The sequence below is a fragment of the Mauremys mutica genome, chromosome 2, assembly GCF_020497125.1.
Source record: "Mauremys mutica isolate MM-2020 ecotype Southern chromosome 2, ASM2049712v1, whole genome shotgun sequence".
In the NCBI taxonomy this organism is placed as follows: Eukaryota; Metazoa; Chordata; order Testudines; family Geoemydidae; genus Mauremys; species Mauremys mutica.
The window spans coordinates 169,929,920-169,951,735 of NC_059073.1; the positions used below are offsets into that span (position 1 = coordinate 169,929,920).

Sequence of the window (21,816 nt, forward strand, 5' to 3'; positions counted from 1 at the left end):
AACAGCTTTTTTAGACAAAGGAAATGGAGTGAATCTAATTTACCTCAATTTCAGTAAGGCATTTGATATGGTTCCACATGGGGAATTACTAGCTAAATTGGAAAAGATGGGGATCAATATGAAAATTGAAAGGTGGATAAGGAACTTGTTAAAGGGGAGACTACAACAGGTCTTACTGTTCAAAATGATCTGGACAAACTGGAGAAATGGTCTGAAATGAATAGGATGAAATTCAAAAGGACAAATGCAAAGTACTCCATTTAGCTTCCTAAACAATCAGTTGTACGCATACAAAATAGGAAATGACTACCTAGGAAGCAGTACTGCGGAAAGGGATCTGGGGGTCATAGTGGACCACAAGCTAAATATGAGTCAACAGTGTAACACTGCTGCAAAAAAAGGAAACATCATTCTGGGATGTATTAGCAGGAGTGTCGCAAGCAAGACATGAGAAGTAATTCTTCCACGCTACTCTGTGCTAACTAGACCTCAACTGGAGTATTGTGTTCAGTTCTGGGTGCCACATTTCAGGAAAGATGTGGACAAATTGGAGAAAGTCCAAAGAAGAGAAACAAAAATGATTAAAGGTCTAGAAAACATGACCTATGAGGGAAGACTGAAACATAACTGTTTTCAAGTACATAAAAGGTTGTTACAAGGAGGAGGGAGAATAGGACAAGAAGCAATGGGCTTAAATTGCAGCAAGGGCGGTTTAGGTTGGCCATTAGGAAAAATGTCCTGTCAGTGTCGTTAAGCACTGGAATAAATTGCCTCAGGAAGGGAATCTCCATCAGTGGAGATTTTTAAGAGTGGGCTGGACAAACCCATGTCAGGAATGGTCTAGATCAGTAGGTCTCAAACTTTTTTACTGGTGACCCCTTTCACATCACAAGCCTCTGAGTGTGACCTCCCAATAAATTAAACACTTTTTAATATATTTAACACCATTATAAATGCCCGAGGCAAGCGGGCTTGGGGTGGAGGCTGACAACTCAGGACACCTCATGTAATGACCTTGTGACCCCCTGAGGGGTCCCATCCCCCAGTGTGAGACCCCCCGGTCTAGATAATACTTTGTCCTGCCATGAGTGCAGGGGACAAACTGCTAGCTGCAGGAATTTGCAAGATCAGAGAGCAGGATTTGCAAACTCGGATAGCAGGCTCCCGTCTCAGTGCGGCGGCGCCAGGCCAACCCCCGCCTCCCAGCCGCGCGCTCTTGGCCCTGCCTCCGCCCCGGGGGGTGGGTGTGGCCTGCGCGGTGCCGCGGGTTCCCTTGTCAGGAGTGGGAGGGCGTTTGCTTGGGCGCGTGCGCGGGGCCGGCATGGCGGAGGCGCAGCCAGGCTCAGGTAGGGCTCGCGCGGGTCTAGGCTGTGGCAGAGCTGCCCGGGGAGGGGACCGCGGCTCAGGGACCTGCCCGCAGCGGAGTCTGGGGGCTGAATCGCCCCCCCCCACCCCCCGCGCGGGAACCCAGCTCGGCTGGCAGGCGGCCCCGTGCGCGGCGCGAGCTCATGGCGGGGGTGGTTTGTCCGGGCGGGCGCCAGCGAAGCCGCTTTCCTATATCTGTGCAAGCGGCAGCCTGCCCCGGACAGGGCCCTTCCCCCCTCCACCCCGGGCCTTGCGCCCCGCCGCCGCCGCCGGGAGAGAAAGAAATGTTCCTGGGAAAGCTATTGGGGGGGGGGGGGCAGTGATTTGGTCTCCTAGAGCATTTTCTAGGGCCCTGAGCTCACTTCACAGCTCCTGTCAGCAATTTTTTTCCTAATAAAATATTGTAGTCAACTTAGGGAAAAAGTGAGTTTTTTCCCTAAGATAAACTAACTGTAATTTTGGTGTACTCCAGTAGCCTATCGGTGGGTACAAAGTATGATTTCACCATGTAATAATATAAGCAAAGACAAACAAATGCAAAAAGTCCAGGAACACAATTGTAAAACTGAGTATTTCAAAGTGAGGAATCTTCAGATGTCTTTATTCTTACAGCAAGCTTCGTGTATAAGGCAGTCCCTCTTCCTGATGGGATAAACATTTGTTTCTAGATCTAGTTACTAGTTACTAGTAAGTAGTGAGGTATTAGTAGAGGCAACTAAAATTCATTTTTAAATATTTTATTATCTGGGAATTCTGTCTATATGAGGAAGTGTGTGTGTGTGTGAGGTGATGGGAGGAGTAGGCCTTGGGGATTGGCCAGAGGTTGGGGGCTGGGGTGTATTGCAGAGGGAGACTGATTCATCCTCACCACATAGCAGGAGATCCTGACCCATGGGACTGGGCCCAGCTCTCTGCTTTTACTCCTGGTGGGATTCTGCCTGCCTGCAGAAAACACCCCCTGCCCCGGAATTCCTGTGCTTCCCTGCAGAAAACAACAGGGAAGCAAAGGGAACGACCATGGGTGCAGTTTTTTTGGGGGGAGAGGGGTTGCTCCCTCAACAGAGGTGAGGCATGGGATTACATGCCACTGTCCCCCCTCATTTCTGAAAGCCCAGAGCTGCCAAGCTGAAGGAGGCTGCCACTGACTCTGCAGCTGGATGCTGCCACTTAGGTTCTAGTGCCAGTGGTGTTCTCCTTCTGTATGCTGGGAGCCTTCCTGTTTTCTGTGCAACAGTGAGTGCCAGTGGCGGGGCTGGGTAAGAGGGCGTGGAATAGAGTGGGGGAGGGGAATGGAGAATAAAAGGGGATAGGGCAATGGCCGGGGGAAGCAGGAGCCCAGCATGTGGCATCTCCTCTACAGCAGATGGGGCTCCCTCGTTAAGCACTGAACCCTCATCCTGACAAGCCCTACCCCCCTACACTTGGGCCCCTCCACTGAGCCCTAAGCCGCTGCACCAGGACCCCCACCTCATCAAGCCCTACTTCCCCTGCACCCAGGCTCCCTCTGGAGCCCCGTCTGCCCACACCTAGCCCCTCCCCCTCCAAGCCCCAGCCACCTTCACCCGGATCCCATGCAGAGTCCCATTGCCCCTGCACCCAGACCCCCCAATGAACCCCTGTACATCCAGATCTCCCACTGAGCTGCCTGCACCCAGATCGCCCCACACAGAAACCTCTCACGCTAAGCCCCATCACACCCCAGGGCCCCAGGATGTTTCTGGGGCAGGCCCAGACCTGTGTCAGGGTCAGGTGCAGACTCACTGCCAAGTCCCTCAGGGTGATCTCCCACCTCAATACAGCCAGTAGCCTATGCTCCCTTCTGCCATGTTGGAGCCACATTTAGTGACAAAATTTGCAGAATTTTAAAATACTGTGTGCATAATTTTTATTTTTTTGGTGCAGAATTCCCTCAGCAGTACTGCTTTGCAACTTGGGCTTTTCAGTCTCGTACAGACGGGTATAACAGTCGAATGGCACAATGAAGTTGAAGCTAGACAACTTCAGAATGGAAATAAGATGTATATTTTTAACAGGGCGGGTAATTGTTACAATGGTTAGTGTCGATTCTCCTTCACTGACAACTTTTAAATAAGATTGGATGCTTTTCTAAAGATATGCTCTAGGAATTTTATCGACATTGCGTTGCCTATGTTATACAGGAGGTCAGCCTAGATGATTACAGTGGTCCCTTTGGTCTTGGAACCTATGAATGTGTGGGATGAATTTATTTTATTTCATGTTAGGCCTTATTTTTAAGCTTTGTATGGAAGAGTTATATTTTAGATTCTGAAAATGTTAGTTATGATTTCTCTCCCCTTACATTTAATATTATGTTGTGAATAAGTAGTTAGGTTGGTGTTGTATGGTCATATAATGAAAGACTCTGGTGATGGAAGTAAAGCTCAAAATAGTAAGATCTTTAAGCTAACATTCAAAAATTTGTATATTGGGTGTTTATCTGAAGAAGCCTAACACTTTATCCATGTTCTGATAGTTAGCAGTCTTTGGAGGAGAAAAACCAAGCAAATCCGTTCAACTGTCTGAAGTCAAAATTGTTCTTCTTCTAATTTCTTTAATAATTGGCCGAGCTAAATCAACAGTAATGTAAACTGCAGTAATACAGACTCCAGAATTTAGCTTTCCAAAAAACTGTGTACCTGCTTTATGAAAAATGTAGACTTTATAACTGAGTACTTGCTGTGAACCTAGAATGCAAAATCAAATTTAAAGTTTCCAGCCTTCTTATATTAATCTGGATACCAATTTAATGCTTTATTGAAGCCAGACACTTTCTAATTAATAAAAATAGAAAGTGATTCGTATTCATTTATTCTGAATTCTTTCTAGATAATGTTTTATTCTTAATCTAATTTTTAACAAGTGCCAATCACAGCATGGGGACCGACTGGCTAAGCGGTAGTTCTGCAGAAAAGGACCTGCGGATTACAGTGGACAAGAAGCTGGGTATGAGTCGTCAATGTGCCCTTGTTGCATTAGTAGGAACATTGCCAGCAGATTGAGGGAAGTGATTATTCTCCCCCTATTCGGCACTGCTGAGGCCACATCTGGAGTATTACATCCACGTTTGGGCCTCGCACTACAGAAAGGATATGGACAAATTGGAGAGAGTCCAGCGGAGGGCAACGAAAATGATTAGGGGGCTGGAGCACATGACTTATGAGAGAGGATGAGGGAACTGGGCATGTTTAGTTTGCAGAAGAGAAGAGTGGGCGGGGGGATTTGATAGCAGCCTTCAAATACCTGAAGGGGGGTTCCAAAGAGAATGGAGCTAGGCTGTTCTCAGTAGTGGCAGATGACAGAACAAGGAGCAATGATATTTAATTGCAGTGGGGGAGATCTAGGTTGGATTTATTTCATTAGGAGCGTGATGAAGCACTGGAATGGATTACCTAGAGAGATGGTGGAATCTCCATCCTTAGAGGTTTTTAAGGCCTGGCTTGACAAAGCCCTGGTTGGGATGATTTAGTTGGGGTTGGTCCTGCTTTGAGCAGGGGGTTGGACTAGATGACCTCCTGAGGTCTCTTCCAACCCTAATCTTCTATGATTCTACTGTAATGTTGCTCTTAGTAGACTTCCCAGAGACATCTAATGTAAGACAAGGTCCAACAAGTGGACTGCATTTCCCCCATTCTCCCTAGGAGTTGCTAGTGAAAAAACAAACTTTTTTTCAACATACGTATGGGGAATATGATCTTCCTTTCTTCTTTCTATTTTTTCCCCAGTTGCTGCTGCTGTTATGGGATGGCTAGGCTAAAGTAGTGAGTCTTATATTTTATTCTGAAGGTGGAGGGGTCTTGTGATCATTCTCACTTTCAGAATATGGTTCCTTGGTCTTGGATCAGTTGCTGAGAAAACTCCAGCCCCTGCTTTCATGAGTCTTAGCCTTAATATTGACAGATTTATGGTTCCTGTGTAACTCATTTGTTGAAGGAGGTCTTGGGGAAAGGTACTTTCTTTACTTGGTCCAGTTCCTTGGAGGACTTTAAAAGTGAAGATGGCTATCTTGAAATTAACCTGGTTCTGTTATGTGCCAGTGAATGAGCAGGGGGTGATGTGCTGCTGGTGGCTGGTGCTGCTCCGGAGATGGGCTGCTGAGTTTTAGACTGGATAGAGTTTTCTTTAAGGTCGGACATTTACAGTCTACTGCAGTAATACAGTTTGCAACTCAGTGTATCACTGTCATGGGATCATCATACAACAGTAGGTGCACCATCTTCTTGCTAACTGCAGGTGAAAGAAGGTGATTTTGGAAGTTGTGGATGTGAGTGGCCAGAATTAATGAGATGATCAGAAGAAGCCCCAGTTTATGGCCTGACTTCACTATTGAGTGTAGACTCCCTCAGAGATGTGATGGTGGCAGCTAGGTCTTCCTACCTTCAGTTTTTGTCCCCTTGCTAATCTGTCAGGTATTGGGGTAACTGAAGGATAGCATTATTAGCATCAGAAGTGAGGAACATGTTGTTCATTACCTGTATGCTATTGACATTATAGACCATGCGTTGTGATTTTTCTAAGTGGCTCCATATAGTTGTCAAATGGAATGAGCAAGTCGTGACTGCTGTGCCTAGTCCGGAGGCACACAATGACCATTTTGCGGTCACCGCCTGCACGTGGGTCTGTGACTAGGGACTCCTTGTGATCACTTCATCTGTCCCCATCGCCACTCACCCATCACTGCAGGACTTTTATGCGTGGGGTAGGGAGAAAGTTCTTCCTGTGAAAGAAGCTTGAGTGTGAGTACTTTAATGTGAGGGAGCTGTTGCACACCAGCAGCCACACAAATCTTGGCAGAAGAGATACCTGTGTCTGGTGGCAAGGAGGTCCACAACAACAGTGGGTTTCTTCTCCATTGCAGCCTTCATCTGCCTTTGCAGCCATTGAGAGGTAATCCTGCTTTATCCACTTGCTCTGCCATTGAGGTCTTTATACTCGGTTGTGTTGGGCTGTGCTTTGTCTGGTACCTTGCCTTCGACCTTATCGCCTTGGGTGACCCTAACAGGAGTGCAGGACTCCTGATGGCATTGTTCCTAGGGTCTTAAGTATACTCAAGCTTCTTCACCATGTCAAGGTGGCAGCCCAAGAAGATGCTGCAGTGTGTACATAGCCACAGTAAAAAACAGTTCTAAGATATAAGGATACAGACAATCCATAAAATCACACTGAATTCATAAGCTGTACATAGACAGATTCCCCAAATCATTGCAATAACCTTGACACTAAATTTGGTGGTACTTATTAACCAGGAGGAGCTGAGACATTGTATTTATACATGTTTATTTAAGCAATTGAATAGCATAACGTTTTTATTCAGCTTCTTAATTTTTACAGTTGTTAGAAAATAGCGTGACACAACTTTTATTTATTAGATAACTTCTTACTTGGAATTTGTGTCATGCTGCATTTGGATCAAAATTGGAATTCAATTAAATGTACAAAACAAGCATTTTAAAATAGTTTATTAGTTAAATAAAACTACCTGAAATGTGTTGTCATGGTTTCAGGCAGCTGCACCTGTATTCCCAGTCTGTGGTCCAACAAGGGTACCCAGTTTAGGGTGCTAGCTCCCAGCTGTCAACTCTCTTGGGTGAAGACCCACATCTCACTCCTTCTTGACTGGGGACTTTAAGACTACACAGCTTCCTGTTGTATCCTGTGATATCCATAGCAAGCCAGACTGCCTAAACAGGCCAGCCCCCATGCTTTGCTTTCTTTTCAATGTATTGCCCACAGTTCTGAGTTATCTTACAGCTTCTTCTAAGCAAACACATTCAAGCTGAGTCTACACCTAAAACTTAGGTCAACCAAGCTACATTCCTCAAGGCTTTGGAAAAGATTCATGCCCTGTGCGATGTATTGAGGTCAACCTAACCCCCACAGTGTACACTGCTACCACCTCTCAAGGAAGTGTATTTACTACAGCGATGTGGGGGGAACACAACCCTTTCCATCACATAAGTCTACACTATAGCACTACAGCTTATTCTTAAGGTACAAAAATTACATTGAAAACATATTAAAGAATAAAAGAACCTCATGCATGCCAAAAATCTTACCAGAGATAATCCCAACTCCAACCTAGAGCTCTGGTAGATTTTAGTCCTTCAAAACCCATCATAGGTTTTCCCCATGGTTACAAGTTCATCTCGATTATAGATCCAGAAGCAGAACCCAGGCTGGGCACGTGAGCTGTTTCTCCTTGTAGAGCTCAGGCCTTTGCTGATTACCTGTTAAAGAAAGGCCAAGATCAGACAATGAGTGACCCTGGGGTAGCATCTAAAGGCTGGGTTTTTGGATAAGCAGAGTTAGAGAATTTGCATTAAGCTGTCCCCAGGGATTCCCCAGGAAATCCACTTAACAGGTATTGTCCCAAAAGTCCATAGTTGTTTGGCAGGTTTTCAGTATAGTTTTTTGAACTCTCAGGTCTCACATCACCACCCCCACCACCTCACGTGGTTATGTACAATCCTGTCTCATAAAAATGCATAAACTTAATATAATAAAGTCCTTTAAGGATATTGCGGGAAATAGCCCCGTCTGTCACATGCTGAGTACATTTAAAAAACAAACAAACACAAAATATGTTTTGTATTTTAAACTGATAGGAACTCTAATTAGTGAATTAACAGATTTTCTGGTCATCACGGGCCAGATTTTTCAAAGGTGTTTAGGCACCTAAATATGCAGATTAGATGCCATGTGGGATTTTCAGAAGTGCCTAAAAGCAGGTTAACTTGCCCTATGTGCTTCGCATTTTTAGAGTTAATAGATCCCATCCTCTAGTACCTGGGTTTTATTCATAGATTGGAAGGGGGAAAAACAAGATTTCTTGGTTTTTCAATTCCAAACTGGTTTCTTAACTTTGTTTTCTTCTTGGACTAGTTGATTCATTCTCTCTGCACCCGCTAGCTAATATGAAATCAAAAATAATTTAAGGTAAAAGCTTTTCTGCACAACAAAATTGAAAGTAGTTATATTTGGAAAATGTAAATACCAGCACTTGCTCCACTGTAAAGAGTGAAAATAATATAGTTAATGTGGTACATAATACTGACACTTATGAAATTGGGTGTTCCTTAAAGTTTGATGTTTTCTCCTGATTCTGAATATAATTAAACAGAAGCACCCTGTAATTCTTTTAAAATGTGAGGAGGACTCGTTGGTGCAGCACATATTTCATTTATATGCATTATATTAATTATAATAAATTTAAGCATTAATTTAAATTGTCATAATTTCAGATTTAAAGAGAAGGAAAACAATTTTTTTAATTTAAATTAGATATTAGTTTTTTAAATCCATCCTGGCTTAAGGAACTGCATGCTGTTACTGTTGGCAGGCTCCTAAAAGAAAACTCTTGCAGGTGCCAAACCTGTTGGACCTGCTAAATGTCATGGTTGGCAACCAGAGATCAAGTCAGAGAGTGGTTGGATCACATTGTCCTGCCTCAGAAGTGAAGGCACAGGCTTGTCACTTGAGAGGGGTGTTACATGGGGGACTGGAAAAGGGTCTCAGGAGGGGCAGCCTACAGAAAGGTTAACTTTGTTGCAGCCTGACTGTTGTGAGTGCTTATGCAGGACTTTATCTCATCAGCTTAAGTTTGCAGGAATAGTGCTGGGCTGAGGTTTTGTTCTGTTGTTGTGAGATGTCTTTTGTAATAGTTGCCAATGTTACAATCTGCTGCAATTGAAGTTTTCGCTTTGGTTTGCTGCAGCTTTCAAAGAAGCTTCTCTCCCTTTGACTAATTCAAGGGTTATAGGATTTGGCCAAATAACAAATCTTAAGCATGGACCACCCCTGCCACCTTCAAAGAATCTTTTAGATGTTGTTGCTCTTGTTTCCATTGGTTGATTTTTTTTTTTATTTTTTGTTTTAATTTAAGCTTCAAAGGGTTTTAATCCAATCTTGGAGAGTTTCATTTTAAGAACACACTTTGCAGAAATTTAGCTGAATTCATATATTGGGTCAATGGGGGGATGGTTTTAGTGCTTTTAGCTAATGAGTGTATATATAATCAGTTCATGTAGTAGAATCATGAATTTTGTTGGATTTCATGGCTCGACCCTTGGTGCTAAGAAGGATGTGTCTACGTCAGCAGTTCTCAATCAGTGGTCGGGAGCTCCCTGGGAGGCCATGAGCAGATATTAGGGTCTCCGCCAAAATAAACCAGAGAGCAGGGCTGGCATTAGACTCGCTGGGACTCAGGGCAGAGAGCTGAAGCCCAAGCCCCGCTGCCCGGGGCTGGGGCTGAAGCCCAAGCAACTTCTTGGGGACCTGGGCAACTGCCCTGCTTGCTACCCCCTACCACCAGCCCTGGCTTTTAATCTACTGGATATGCAGAAAAACAGTTGTGGCACAGGTGGGCTGTGGAATTTTTATAGCATGTTACAGTGGCCTCAGAAAGAAAAAGGTTGAGAACTCCTGTTCTAGGTCACTGTAAAAAGTATTACTTTTTAATGATCTTTTTGTTTTTCTGAGCATGCCATTTATTTAATATATCTGGTTTGAATAAGCACCAAAGAGTCCTGTGGCACCTTATAGACTAACAGACATACAGGAGCATGAGTTTTCGTGGATTAATACCCACTTCGTCGGATGCATCCGACAACGTGGGTATTCACCCACGAAAGCTCATGCTCCAATACGTCTCTTAGTCTATAAGGTGCCACAGGACTCTTTGCTGCTTTTCCAGATCCAGACTAACTCGGCTACCCCTCTGATACTGCTTTGAATAGCTGATTACTGCTTAAAAAATGAGCATGTTTAAAAATTATCTTTGTATTTATGCATACAAAGTGTATTATTGTTGACATAAACATATTAAGAATATAAGAATGGCCATACTGGGTCAGACCTAAGGTCTGTCCAGCCCAGCATCCTGTCCTCCGACAGTGGCCAGTGCCAGGTGCACCAGAGGGAATGAACAGCCTCTGGCAAAAAGGAATGAAAGTAAGGAATGCTTTTTAAAAATGAAAGGCTTGCAGTTTGCTAAGGGCTTGGCTACACTTACAAATTTGCAGCGCTGCAGCAGGGTGTGAAAACACACCCTCTCCAGCACTGCAAATTGCGGCGCTGCAAAGCGCCAGTGTGGTCAAAGCCCCAGCGCTGGGAGCGCGGCTCCCAGCGCTGTCCGTTATTCCCCACAGGGAGGTGGAGTACGGACAGCGCTGGGAGAGCTCTCTCCCAGCGCTGGTGCTTTGACTACACTTAGCGCTTCAAAGCGCTACCGCGGCAGCGCTTTGAAGTGCTAAGTGTAGCCACAGCCTAAGTTTAAAAATATACAAGCTTATTTCATCTTAAATCATAAGAAGCTGATGTTTTCATTTTTGAGTAAAGCATGACTTAGCAACTCTAACAACTCCTACAAATGTTACCTAACGTTAAATATTCTTAAACATGTGTGTTTAAAAACAAACCGGTAGATTTACCTCTTTCACAAGGAGAGTGCGGGAGTAAGTTAGTATACTTCATTAGCTGAAAACTATAGTAAGGAACTTTTGTGCCCTCTTTTCTTTCAGGTCTTTCATAAAAGAAAGACGATTAGGCAGAGTTTGTGTATCTGAAATGTTTAAACTGTAAATTTCTGGGACACTGGCCATTTTGATCACATGCCTCTGTCATTGTATGTATGTCATTTTTTTTTTTTTGCGCTGGAGGGTGGGTTAAAAGAAATTTAAAAATCATCCTTACATGACCCTTGCTTCAACCTCAACTGTGTAGAGGTTATCTTTCCATAACAAAGTGCATACACCTGCACACATGGATTTAGAAGACAGGACCCACAGCTTTAGAATACACCCTTTCTCTGCCACTTGTCTTTACTACTTATCTGTTTAGCAATGGAAGGACTTTTTTAACGTTCTAATCTGCAGTATGCTTGTGCAGATATTATACACACTCTTGCTCCAGTGAATTGAATGACAAAAAATTCCATGGATTGGAAATCAGTATTTTTTGCCTATTACACCCCAAACCACCCACAACAAAAATATTTAATAACCTTATTTAATCACAACCCAATTTCTTCAATGAATAAAGCAGCTGCATGAGTTTTCAAGGAGATACATATATGTAAATCTGGAGGGGTAAAAAAATAAAATGACACCCAGATTTGAATTTTTTACTTTAGGCTAAGTTCTTAATGACCTGTAACATTATCAAACAATTTGAGTTTTCTTTGTACTTCTTAAAAACATTCCCTTTTGCCTTCAGAATAAATTTAGCAATTTTCTAACTAAACTAGTCTTCTAAGCAAGAGTTAGTGTGACTGAAATATGTCTCTGATTAGGGCTGTCAATTAGTCACAGTCAACTCACGCAATTAACTCAAAAAAATTAATCGCACTGTTTAATTTCAATTGGTACTCTATTATTTAATATTTTGGATGTTTTCTACATTTTCAAATATATTGATTTAAATTACAATGCAGAATACAAAGTGTATAGTACTCACTTTATATTATTTTTATTACAAATATTTGCACTGTAAAAATGATAAAAGAAATAGTATTTTTCAGTTCACCTCATACAAGTACCCTAGTGCAGTCTCTTTATCATGAAAGCGCAACTTACAAATGTAGATTTTTTTTGTTTGTTACATAACTGCACTCAAAAACAAAACCATGTAAAACTTCAGAGCCTACAAGTTCACTTAGTCCTACTTCTTGTTCAGCCAATCACTAAGAGAAACAAGTTTGTTTGCGTTTACAGGAGATAATGCAGCTCGCTTCTTGTTTATAGTGTCACCTGAAAGTGAGAACAGAGGTTTGCATGGCACTTTTGTAGCCAGCTTTGCAAGATATTTATGTCCCAGATATGTTAAACATTCATATGCCCCTTCATGCTTTGGCCATCATTCCAGAGGACGTGTTTCCATGCTGATGACACTCGTTAATTAAATTTGTGACTGAAATCCTTGGGGGAGAATTATATGTCTCCTGCTCTATTTTACACCTGCCATATATTTCATGTTATAGCAGTCTTTGATGATAACCCAGCATTTTGTTTGTTTTAAGAACACTTTCACTGCAGGTTGGACAAAACACATAGAAGGTACCAATGTGAGATTTCTAAAGATAGTTACAGCACTCAACCCAAGATTTAAGAATCTGAAGTGCTTTCCAAAAGCTGATCAGGATGGGGTGTGAAGCATGCTTTCAGAAGTCTTAAAAGAGCAGCACTCCAATGTGGAAAATACAGAACCCAAACCACCAAAAAAGAAAATCAACCTTCTGCTGGTGGCATCAGACTGAAATGATGAAAATGAACATGCATTGGTCTGCACTGCTTTGGATCGTTATCGAGCAGAACCCATCATCAGCATGGACATGTCCTCTGGAATGGTGGATGAAGCATGAAGGGACATACGAAACTTTAGCACATCTGGCACGTAAATATTTTCCAGCGCTGGCTACAACAGTGGCATGTGAACGTCTGTTCTCACTTTCAGATGACATTGTAAACAAGCGGGCAGCATTATTTCCTGCAAATGTAAACAAACTTGTTTGAGCGATTGGCTAAACAAGAAGTAGGACTGAGTGCACTTGTAGGCTCTAAAGTTTTACATTATTTTGTTTGAGTGCATTTGTATAACAAAAAAAATTACATTTGGAAGTTGCGCTTTCATGGTAAAGAGATTGCACTTTGGCATTTGTTTGAGGTGAATTGAAAAATACTATTTTTTTTTTGTTTATCATTTTTACAGTGCAAATATTTTTAATAAAAATAATAGAAAGTGTGTGGTGTGCACTTCGTATTCTGTGTTGTAATTGAAATCAATATATTTGAAAATGTTAAAAACATCCAAAAATGTTTTATATAAGTGGTATTCTATTACTGTTTCACTGCACGATTAATCGTGATTAATTTTTTTATTGCAATTTTTTAATCACTTGGCAGCCCTATCTCTGATAGAAGATGGATGCAACTTTAACTGTAGAGAAGCTACTATCTCTTCATCATATAAGACAGGAGTGGCAAACATATTGCCTGCCCAAAGGACCCACAGCTCCTGCGGAAATTAACAAAGGAATCTGCCTATAGCTCTGCCACAGTATAAAGGGGTTGGGAGGTAGCTAAAGTAAAAGTAGGTGGAGTGGAAGAGGGAGATAATGTCTTAGCCCCTACCCTGCTTCCCTTAGCAATAGTGCCTCACATGCCCCTCAGCTTTGGCTTAGGAGAAGGTCTTCCCAGTGCTCCCCGCCCACATGAGTCATCCTTTGTCTCTTTCCTCACCCCACTCCATTCCTGCTGCCACCAGTCTCCCAGCACTGGGATCAGAAGAACCTTCTTTCTAGACTTCTCCCTCATTGCCACTGCTGCTGCGCCTCATACTACTAAGGAAAAGGACATTTTTTATTACTATGCTCTCACCTTAGTCCAGGAACCAGGACCTGGCAGGCAGGAAGAGTGGGGAGAAGAATCAACAAATGAGGTAGAGAGGAGGAACAAGAGAGGGTAGGAAAAAGGAGGTGTGGGGGAAAGGAAGTTGATGAGAAGAGGACGAGGGGGGGGGAAATGCCAAAGTGAGGTTGGTTGGGAGTGGAGAGGGTATGTGTGAGGAGGTGTTGTGAGTGTCCAAAATGGGACAATGGATAGGGAAAAGAGGGGACAGTCACATAAAGAATGGAGGTTATGGGGGTGAAGAAAGGAGGTTTCAGGAATGCAAAGGGTTTCTTGTGGTAAGTCTTTAAATGTGATATTTTACTTGGCTAGCTAAAGGACACTGCACTCAAAAGACTGCAGAATTTTCTTCCTAGTGAAAGTTTTACTCTCAGTACATAACCAAGAAGGTACAGAATAAATTTATCATGCCTGATATAAGGCAAATAGAAAATAACTATTTTCATATTCCCTGAAAAAATTGAACTCCTGGATGTTGGTCCTTATTCTGCAATTTAGTGTTTGGAGCAGCTGCACTATTAGACCCATTGTGTACGCAGTAGATTTTGCTGTGGTACATCATTAGAGGAATTGTAATACTTATGCAGTTCTGAACTTCAGCAACTTTTTTGTTTTGTTTTACTTTTTAGGTGTATTAAACTTCAATCCGGATGCAGCTGATTTCATTCCCAGAGAGAGAGAGACTCCTGATGTAAATTGGAGAAGTCTGGGTAGATTAGAATCCAATAGGAATCAGAACAGAAATGATACTCTACCACTTCCTAGTCAGTCTTCTGATAGAGGCACAGACTATGAAAACTCTTCCACAAAGCAACACAGCTTTTATAGTCCAGAAAGCCAGTACTGTAGCCAGCAAGATTTTCTCCAGCTCGGTGGTACCAGTAAACCTCATAAGAATCGTAGTTTTCAAAGTCAGCGATGGCAGAGATCTAGAAGTGATAGGACATATACTAGAAACCGGATAAGGCAATCATCTACTGATGGTACAAAAGACATGACAGTTTTAGATACCACATTAGTACCAAGGTGGAGAGTCAATCCTAAAGAATACAATGACTTTTGCTCTTCAGAGAGTGACAAGGAGGTATCTAGTGCAGATAATAGAGGAGCAAAGCCAAAGAAAACACACTTGATGCCTGCACCTGGAAGAGGTCTCAAAGAGAAGGGGAAGCAGTTACATGAGCGGGATAAGAGAGTGACATCTAAACAGAAGGATGATATGTTTAAAAACATACAATCTCTGGATCTGACTCAGTCTGACTCTTCAGAAGCATCTGTTGCCAAAGCATTGTTTGATGGATATGCTGGCAATGGTGATGAACAAAAAAGATATTCATTTGCGAACAAGAAATACCCCAGGAAGTCCATGTGGAGTAAACCCCAGTTTGGTAAAGAAATCCAGAAAAAACAAGATACTCACCGCAGTAAAAATACAAAAGAAGTTAAAAAGCCTACTCTTATTTACGCTCCAAAAGATAAAATTAGAGAGAGGAGCAAAGAATCAGGCATTCACAACAATGATCAAAACTTGACCTGCATAACACAAGCTCATCAATTAAGGGAATCAGTCAAATATGGGGGAAGACAGCTTCACCTACAGGTGGGACACACAACCTCCCTTCACTTCAATTGGACTCAGTATTGGAAAAAGCAGAGTGATGTACCAAGGAACAAGGAAACTCATACAGGTAAGTTTCCTGGACTGGTTTAGACCTCCAAATTAAAGGTCTGGTCCTGTGAGATGAACAATTTCAACTGCTGTTGAAGTTAGTTGAAGATGGTTGGCATTTCACAGGAGTTGCTCAACACCTCACAGGGTCTGTTTCAAAGGATGCAAAGGATACTTAACATACCTGGATTATATTTAAATGCATCTGTTTGCTATGTGTCTGGTGATGTTCCATAATTCCCATTTCATTATAGAAAGATGGCAGCCTTTCCACATGTGTTGTTTAAAGCTGAATTTTGCATCTTTTGTAAATCAAAATGGAAGTCACATCAGGGACAAGAGTAGAATTGTGGGGAAAATGTAAAGTGATTTGAACAAGTGTTCTAAAGCTGGAGTATCCTTAAATGAAATTATTGTCAAAGTAGAAAACTTTCGCAAATGTTTTGTTGCACACAGAAAGGAGCTAATTAAGGGATGGGTAAAATGAAACTCCTATTGCTGGACTCCCCTTGCTGAGATCAAGCATATAGTACCAAAAATATGTAATATTGGAAATACAAAAAAAGCTGTTAGGCCTTAGTTTTGGAACAGTGGAGTGGAAAGGTGTGGCACTGACCATCAATGAGAATATCACCAGCAGTGTTCAAACTCTGTAGTGGAACTTGTGAAAAGTCTTCGGTTCCAGGCTTTAGAACTCAATCAGATGTGGAGGGGACAGACCACCCTCCAAAACCACAGCACTGATTTCTATTTTTCATCTAAAGAAATAGCTCCTTCACTCAGGCCTGGCCTACACTACAAAGATAGGTTGGATGTCACCTTGCATCAACTTACATGTGTGTATATCTACACTCATATTTGATTGCTGCCTATGTAAGCGCCCCTGTTAGGGCGACATGGTAACACCCCTGCCCAAATGGCATTGAGCCATGCTTGACATACTGTGGTTAATGCAGAGCGAATGTAAATGCTATGTGACCTATCTTGACCCTAACAATCCTTCAGTAGCAGTCCCACAATGATCACTCTAGTCACAACTGTGAACTCCACTGCCCAGGGATCACAGAGACCAGAAGCCATGTCTCCCCACCTTTGAAACCCTCATCAGTTTTTTAAAATGCCTTTTTTTCCTGATTTCCCACTTGGCAGCTCTCCCTCATTGTGTACAGCTGCTCAACCAACCATGCCGGCTCCATGTGTGTCTGCTTGTAGTAGACACGAGGTATTGAATCTTCTAGATGTATGGGGAGAAGAGGCTATGTAGGCAGAGCTATGGACTAGTCATAGAAACATGAATGAAAATATTGCATAGGGGATGCAGCAGTGCCGCATGAAAGCAAAGATGCTGTAGCAGGTATTTTTCAAGGCCATGGATGCCGACAATTGAGCTGATGCCAAGCTGCACATCTGTCGCTTTTACCACGAGTTGCATGCAATACTTGGCAGAGAACCCACGAGCATCTGCAGACCACTGTGGATATCTTGGAGGAGCCTGAGACAGAGACCCATGTGATCAACAGTGAGGTGGAGGTGGGAGATATTGTAGGGAAATCCAGCTATGCTGCGAGCCATGTTCTTTCAATACTTCACCGCGGACTAGCAAGTACTGCCAGCTGAGCACAGAGGAACCTGAGGAAGTTAGCCATACACAGGTATTGCCTTTAATTGTTTTACTTGTATGAGACAAGGTAGCAATATAACAACCAGATAGTTGTCTGCTTCTCAATCCCCTGTATGGTTAGGTGGGCAGGGGGGAGCATGCAGAGCAGTTCATAGGAATGTTCTCAGGAAGATACAAAGAAATCTTCATTAAATCTTCATAGATGTACTCTGCAATCCTCTCCTGAAGGCTTCTAGGTGTGGCTGCCTTATTTACTCCTCAATGGTAGGTCACTTTCCCATGCCACTCTGTGATGACTTCGCCTGGCACCATTGCAGTTCACAGGCTAGTGGCATATGGGTCTGGACAGCTTTGGGACGTCAGTAGCAGCTATGCTTTCTGTGCCTTTCTTACCCTCAGGAGTGAGACATCAGCTAAAATAACTACTGCCTGTGGAAAATTAGTGCCACAGTATTAGTGCCACAGTATTGCCCTATGTTCGTACTCATGGAAATAAAGGCTGATATTTCATATAACGGAAAAATTCCTTCCTCATTTCTCCCCACTCCTTTCCCCCAGCTTCTATGCCCTTGGTGAGCCATATTCCTGATGCCTGGGACTGGAGAGCTAGACTGTGCAGAGGCACTTCAAAGCTGATGTGTCAGCAAGCATGGTTTTATTAAAAATATTTATGGGATTAAGAGAATAGGGTTCTGAAATTTATCTTTCACTTTCCATTGTGACTGTAAATCCAATGATACATTGTCTGTTTTATCTGTAGTTACGGCTGTTGGGGCCCTGTGGGGTACCCCTTCCACACACATGGAATGCCTGACCCAGATGAGAACGAGAAAGAAGGGGACTGTGGAGGATATGTTCATTGAGATCCTCCAAGCTAGTGCTGCATTGGACTGTGAATGGGGAGCCTGCTATGTGAATGTGGCAGAAAAGCCCAGAGGTCCCAGTGGGAAAAAAGAGATTGAGATGCACGGGGACATGTCTTTTTAGTCAGGAAACACAAATGCTGCAGACTCTTGTTGACCTACAGGTCCAACAATTGTGATCTCACTTCCCTTTGCAGTCAGTGGAGAACTCCATTTTAGCACTTCCCTGTAGTGAGGTGGAGTGGCCTCCCACTGAGCCAGAGGGGGCAGAACCACTCTCTGAGCCCAGGTGGGTGGAGCCCATCCCTCCCACTGGAAGTCAGGAGGCAAGACAGGAAGTATAAAGGGCAGGTCCTGGAGCTCAGTTGTGCTGCAGCTACCGGAGGAGATGGATGCCTCCTACCCCACCCTTTCCTGATGCTGGAAACCATACAGGAGCCCCGCTGAGCTGAGGACTGGCCAGAGCTGCTAGCTGACCGAGGCACTGAGGAGTCAGCTAGTGGCAATCCCAGCATCTACCCTGAGGAAATGGAGTACCCCCACGAATCCAGATACACTCCAAGGGGAGGAAGTCGCCCAAGAACAGCAGACCCAGTCTGTCTGCATTGCTGCCAGAAACCTGGTCAGCGTGTTGTGGCTGGATTCCCCGCTGACCCACTGGTGGAACACTCTGTAGGACCCTGGGCTGGGACCCGGTGGAGTTGGCTGAGCCCGGGTCCTCCTGCCCCCCCATCACGGGGTGGCAGCCTCCCCACCTTAGGCCACGAGGTCTGCATTTGTCTGCCATCTACCTGAGCCAAGATGTCAGGCAGTAGACTGCCTACTGCTCTGCTCCATCTCAGAGGTCAGAGAAACCCCTCCTGAGGCCCGAGACAGTTTGGTACCCCGTCCTGAGACTAATTGCGGCTCTGCCCCTGCCTAAGGGCCAGAGATCGCACACTGCTCATTGCCCTGCCTTGCTTGAGGGCCGGAAGCATCGCCAATTAAATATGCTGGTTGGAAAAGCATGACCCTGCCTGCAGCTTCCTGTGAACAGTCCTGTTGTTGTTAAAGATGTGCGCATCCCATACCTTCCTTGACCAGCCCGTGTTGATAGCCGTGAAGTATTCCCCATGATCCACCAACATTTGCAGAACCACAGAAAAGGAGCCTTTTCTGTTGATGTACTCTGTCAAGGTGGATTGGTGCCAAATTAGGGATGTGTACGCCATCTATTCCCCCAACACAGTTTTGGAACTCCATTGCTGCAAATCCATCCATGATGCCCTGCATATTGTGTAGCACTTGCTGTCTTGTGTAACAGGATATGCTAAATCACAGTATACGCTGGTGTGATAACAGCCTCTGCTGTGGATTTTCCAACTCTAAAAGATTTCCCATTGACCGGTAGCAATCCAGCTTTGCAAGATTCCACTGCGTGATTGCCACTTCTTAACTGTCAATGCAGCTCTTAGTCTGGTGTTCATCCACTGGAGGGAGAGGGCCAGAAAAAAGTGCTGTGTGGGTGTGGCACACTTTACCTCCAAGCAGCACCCTGGAACCCCCACATTCACACATATAATTATGGTCTATTTCATACAAAGCATGTCATGTAAGATACTTTATGAAAGGTCATGATCTGCTGAAACCCATTCTGTCAAAATAAGTATATTGTTAGTGTGCATCAAGTTATGAGACTTTGCTGTATGGTTGTTTCTGCAATGTGCTGTAAATTTGCTAGTGGCATACAAAGGATGTGATCCCTGCCCAGGAGGGTGTTCAATGACCATTAATTAACAGGGGAGTTGTAAAAGTTTTTACAATTAATGACAGTTGCACAAGACCACACCAGGGGAAGCACTCAACCCTGTCACTCAGCAAAGCCCACCAGGATGTGTTTGGGCTATTATTTTCCAGGCAGGTGGACTGAGGGTATAAAATAAGGGACAGTAGCATCGTTCCTTTGCCTTTCTCCTCCCCCACCTATGCTGGAAACAAGAATGCTGAGAAGACAAAGACTTCAACTGAGGAGACTGGTCCCAGGTTTGAGAAAGAGAAGTCTGTGTTTTAAGAACTGTAACATCCAGTGGGGTGAGAGAAATGCTTGATCTAAATACTGCTTTGTGTAATAAGGTTTGAGATTTAGATTGTGCGCTTACCTTTTATTTTTTTGGTAACTTTTTCTGACCTGTTATACCTACCACTTATTATCACTTACAATCTTTCTGTAGTTAACAAATCTGTTTTATATTTTACCTAAAACTGTATTTTGGTTGAGGTGCTTGGGGAAATCTCAGCTCAGGTTACAAAGGCTGGTGTATGTCCTCCCCATTGAGTAATAAACTTACACTAACCAGGGCAAGACGGTACAGCTCTGGGGTGCAAGGCTGGGGTGATGGGGGAAATTGGCTGGTGCCTTTTTCTGTGTGATTCGTGAGTGGCTTTGGGAGCATTCACAAAATCTAGCTGAATGTGATGCTTGACATGGTGTTGTGCTGAGTGATAGCAGCACCTGGAGGGGTTGGCTGCTTGTCACTAGCAAAGCATTGTGAGAGACAGTCCAGGCTGGAGAGTTAAGGGGGCACAGTGGTACCCCAGTTCCTGGTTGTGCCCCAGGGATCCTGTCACAGTGGGTTTGTGGTATTTTTAAAAAGCTTACAAACTATGGAATAGGGATGGTATTATGGAATGGAGAAAGTTACATGATGTTAACTTGACTCTTGCCCTCAGCCACCCCAACCCCCATGCAGCTTGTGTGTACCCCACAACATGTTGCAACAATTTATCAAAAGGTATTTTACTGGAGGGTGATGCAGTACACTGAGGTTTGTGTTTGGACAGGCACTGCTGGTGAGGATGTGTAGAACCAACCCAAGCAGCCATACTCTAACTGCAGCAGCTTTATGCTGACATAACTTAAGTTGACCAAAGTTTGTAGTGTAAATGTGGCCTTGCAGCAGCAGGCTGTCCTCCTCTAAAGCAGACCAACTATTAGATGGTACCCCAAAATACACGAGCCAGTGTTCTACACAACCACATAAAAATACTTAAGAAGGAAGGAAATCTTAATAAGATTGAAGCCATTGTGGTGTTTGGTGGCCCTTTTGAAAGGGATATCCCTTTCACTGTTGCCAGTGGGACTGAGCATCTTGATTCCACCATCATCCCCAAGGGCCGGAGATGGATAGCTCAGAGGTTTGAGCATTGAACCCAGGGTTATGAGTTCAATCCTTGAGGGGGCCATTTAGGGATCTGGAGCAAAAATCTGTCTGGGGATTGGTCCTGCTTTGAGCAGGGGGTTGGACTAGATGACCACCTGAGGTCCCTTCCAACCCTATGATTCTGTGTGGCACCAGGCCCATTGAAGACTGTGGGAGATGGTCATTTTGGAAGGGAAAATTTTTTTGTGCCAGGTAACTTGACAAATAAAAGTAAAAAATGACCATTAATCCTAAATGTCTTCAAAAACCACCTTTGCACTGGATCCCGTCATCAGGCCAGAAGGGAACATGAAAGTAGCATGTATGTGCTAGGGAACCCAAATTACACTAACGATTGCCCTGTCACCAACTTTTCAAACTTTCCATATTAAAATTCTGTGCATTGGCAGCATTGTAATATTTCTTTTAGGCTTAATGGTCATTTTTTCATAACTTAAAAATATTAAATTTTCATTCAGGAGAAACCTTAAATGCACCCGGTAGTGACACAGTGCAAAACCAGTCAACCATGATTAAGGTATTTTAGGTTTTGTGGACTCAGATTAGATTAAACTGACTTCTAAAGATGCACTTGATTTTTTTTTTCTTCTCCTCTCCTCCCCGACTCTGATGGTATAGCTATAGGGCAGAGTTAAGGTTGTTTGGCTGCCCTAACTATATTTGCACACCTTAATGTATT

General features: G+C 43.6%; 1 protein-coding gene across 3 annotated transcripts in view; it reads left to right on the plus strand.

Annotated features, from left to right (window-relative positions):
* Positions 1-1,309: 1,309 nt before the first annotated feature.
* Positions 1,310-21,816, plus strand: part of NFX1 (nuclear transcription factor, X-box binding 1) — a 188,244-nt gene continuing 167,737 nt past the window's right edge. For all 3 annotated transcript variants that reach the window (XM_045006791.1, XM_045006792.1, XR_006577166.1), the window contains exons 1-2: positions 1,310-1,346; positions 14,414-15,472. In XM_045006791.1, coding sequence (XP_044862726.1) covers positions 1,322-1,346; positions 14,414-15,472 — 1,084 coding nt within the window. In that variant the 5' untranslated portion in view covers positions 1,310-1,321. The remainder of the gene's footprint in view (positions 1,347-14,413; positions 15,473-21,816) is intronic.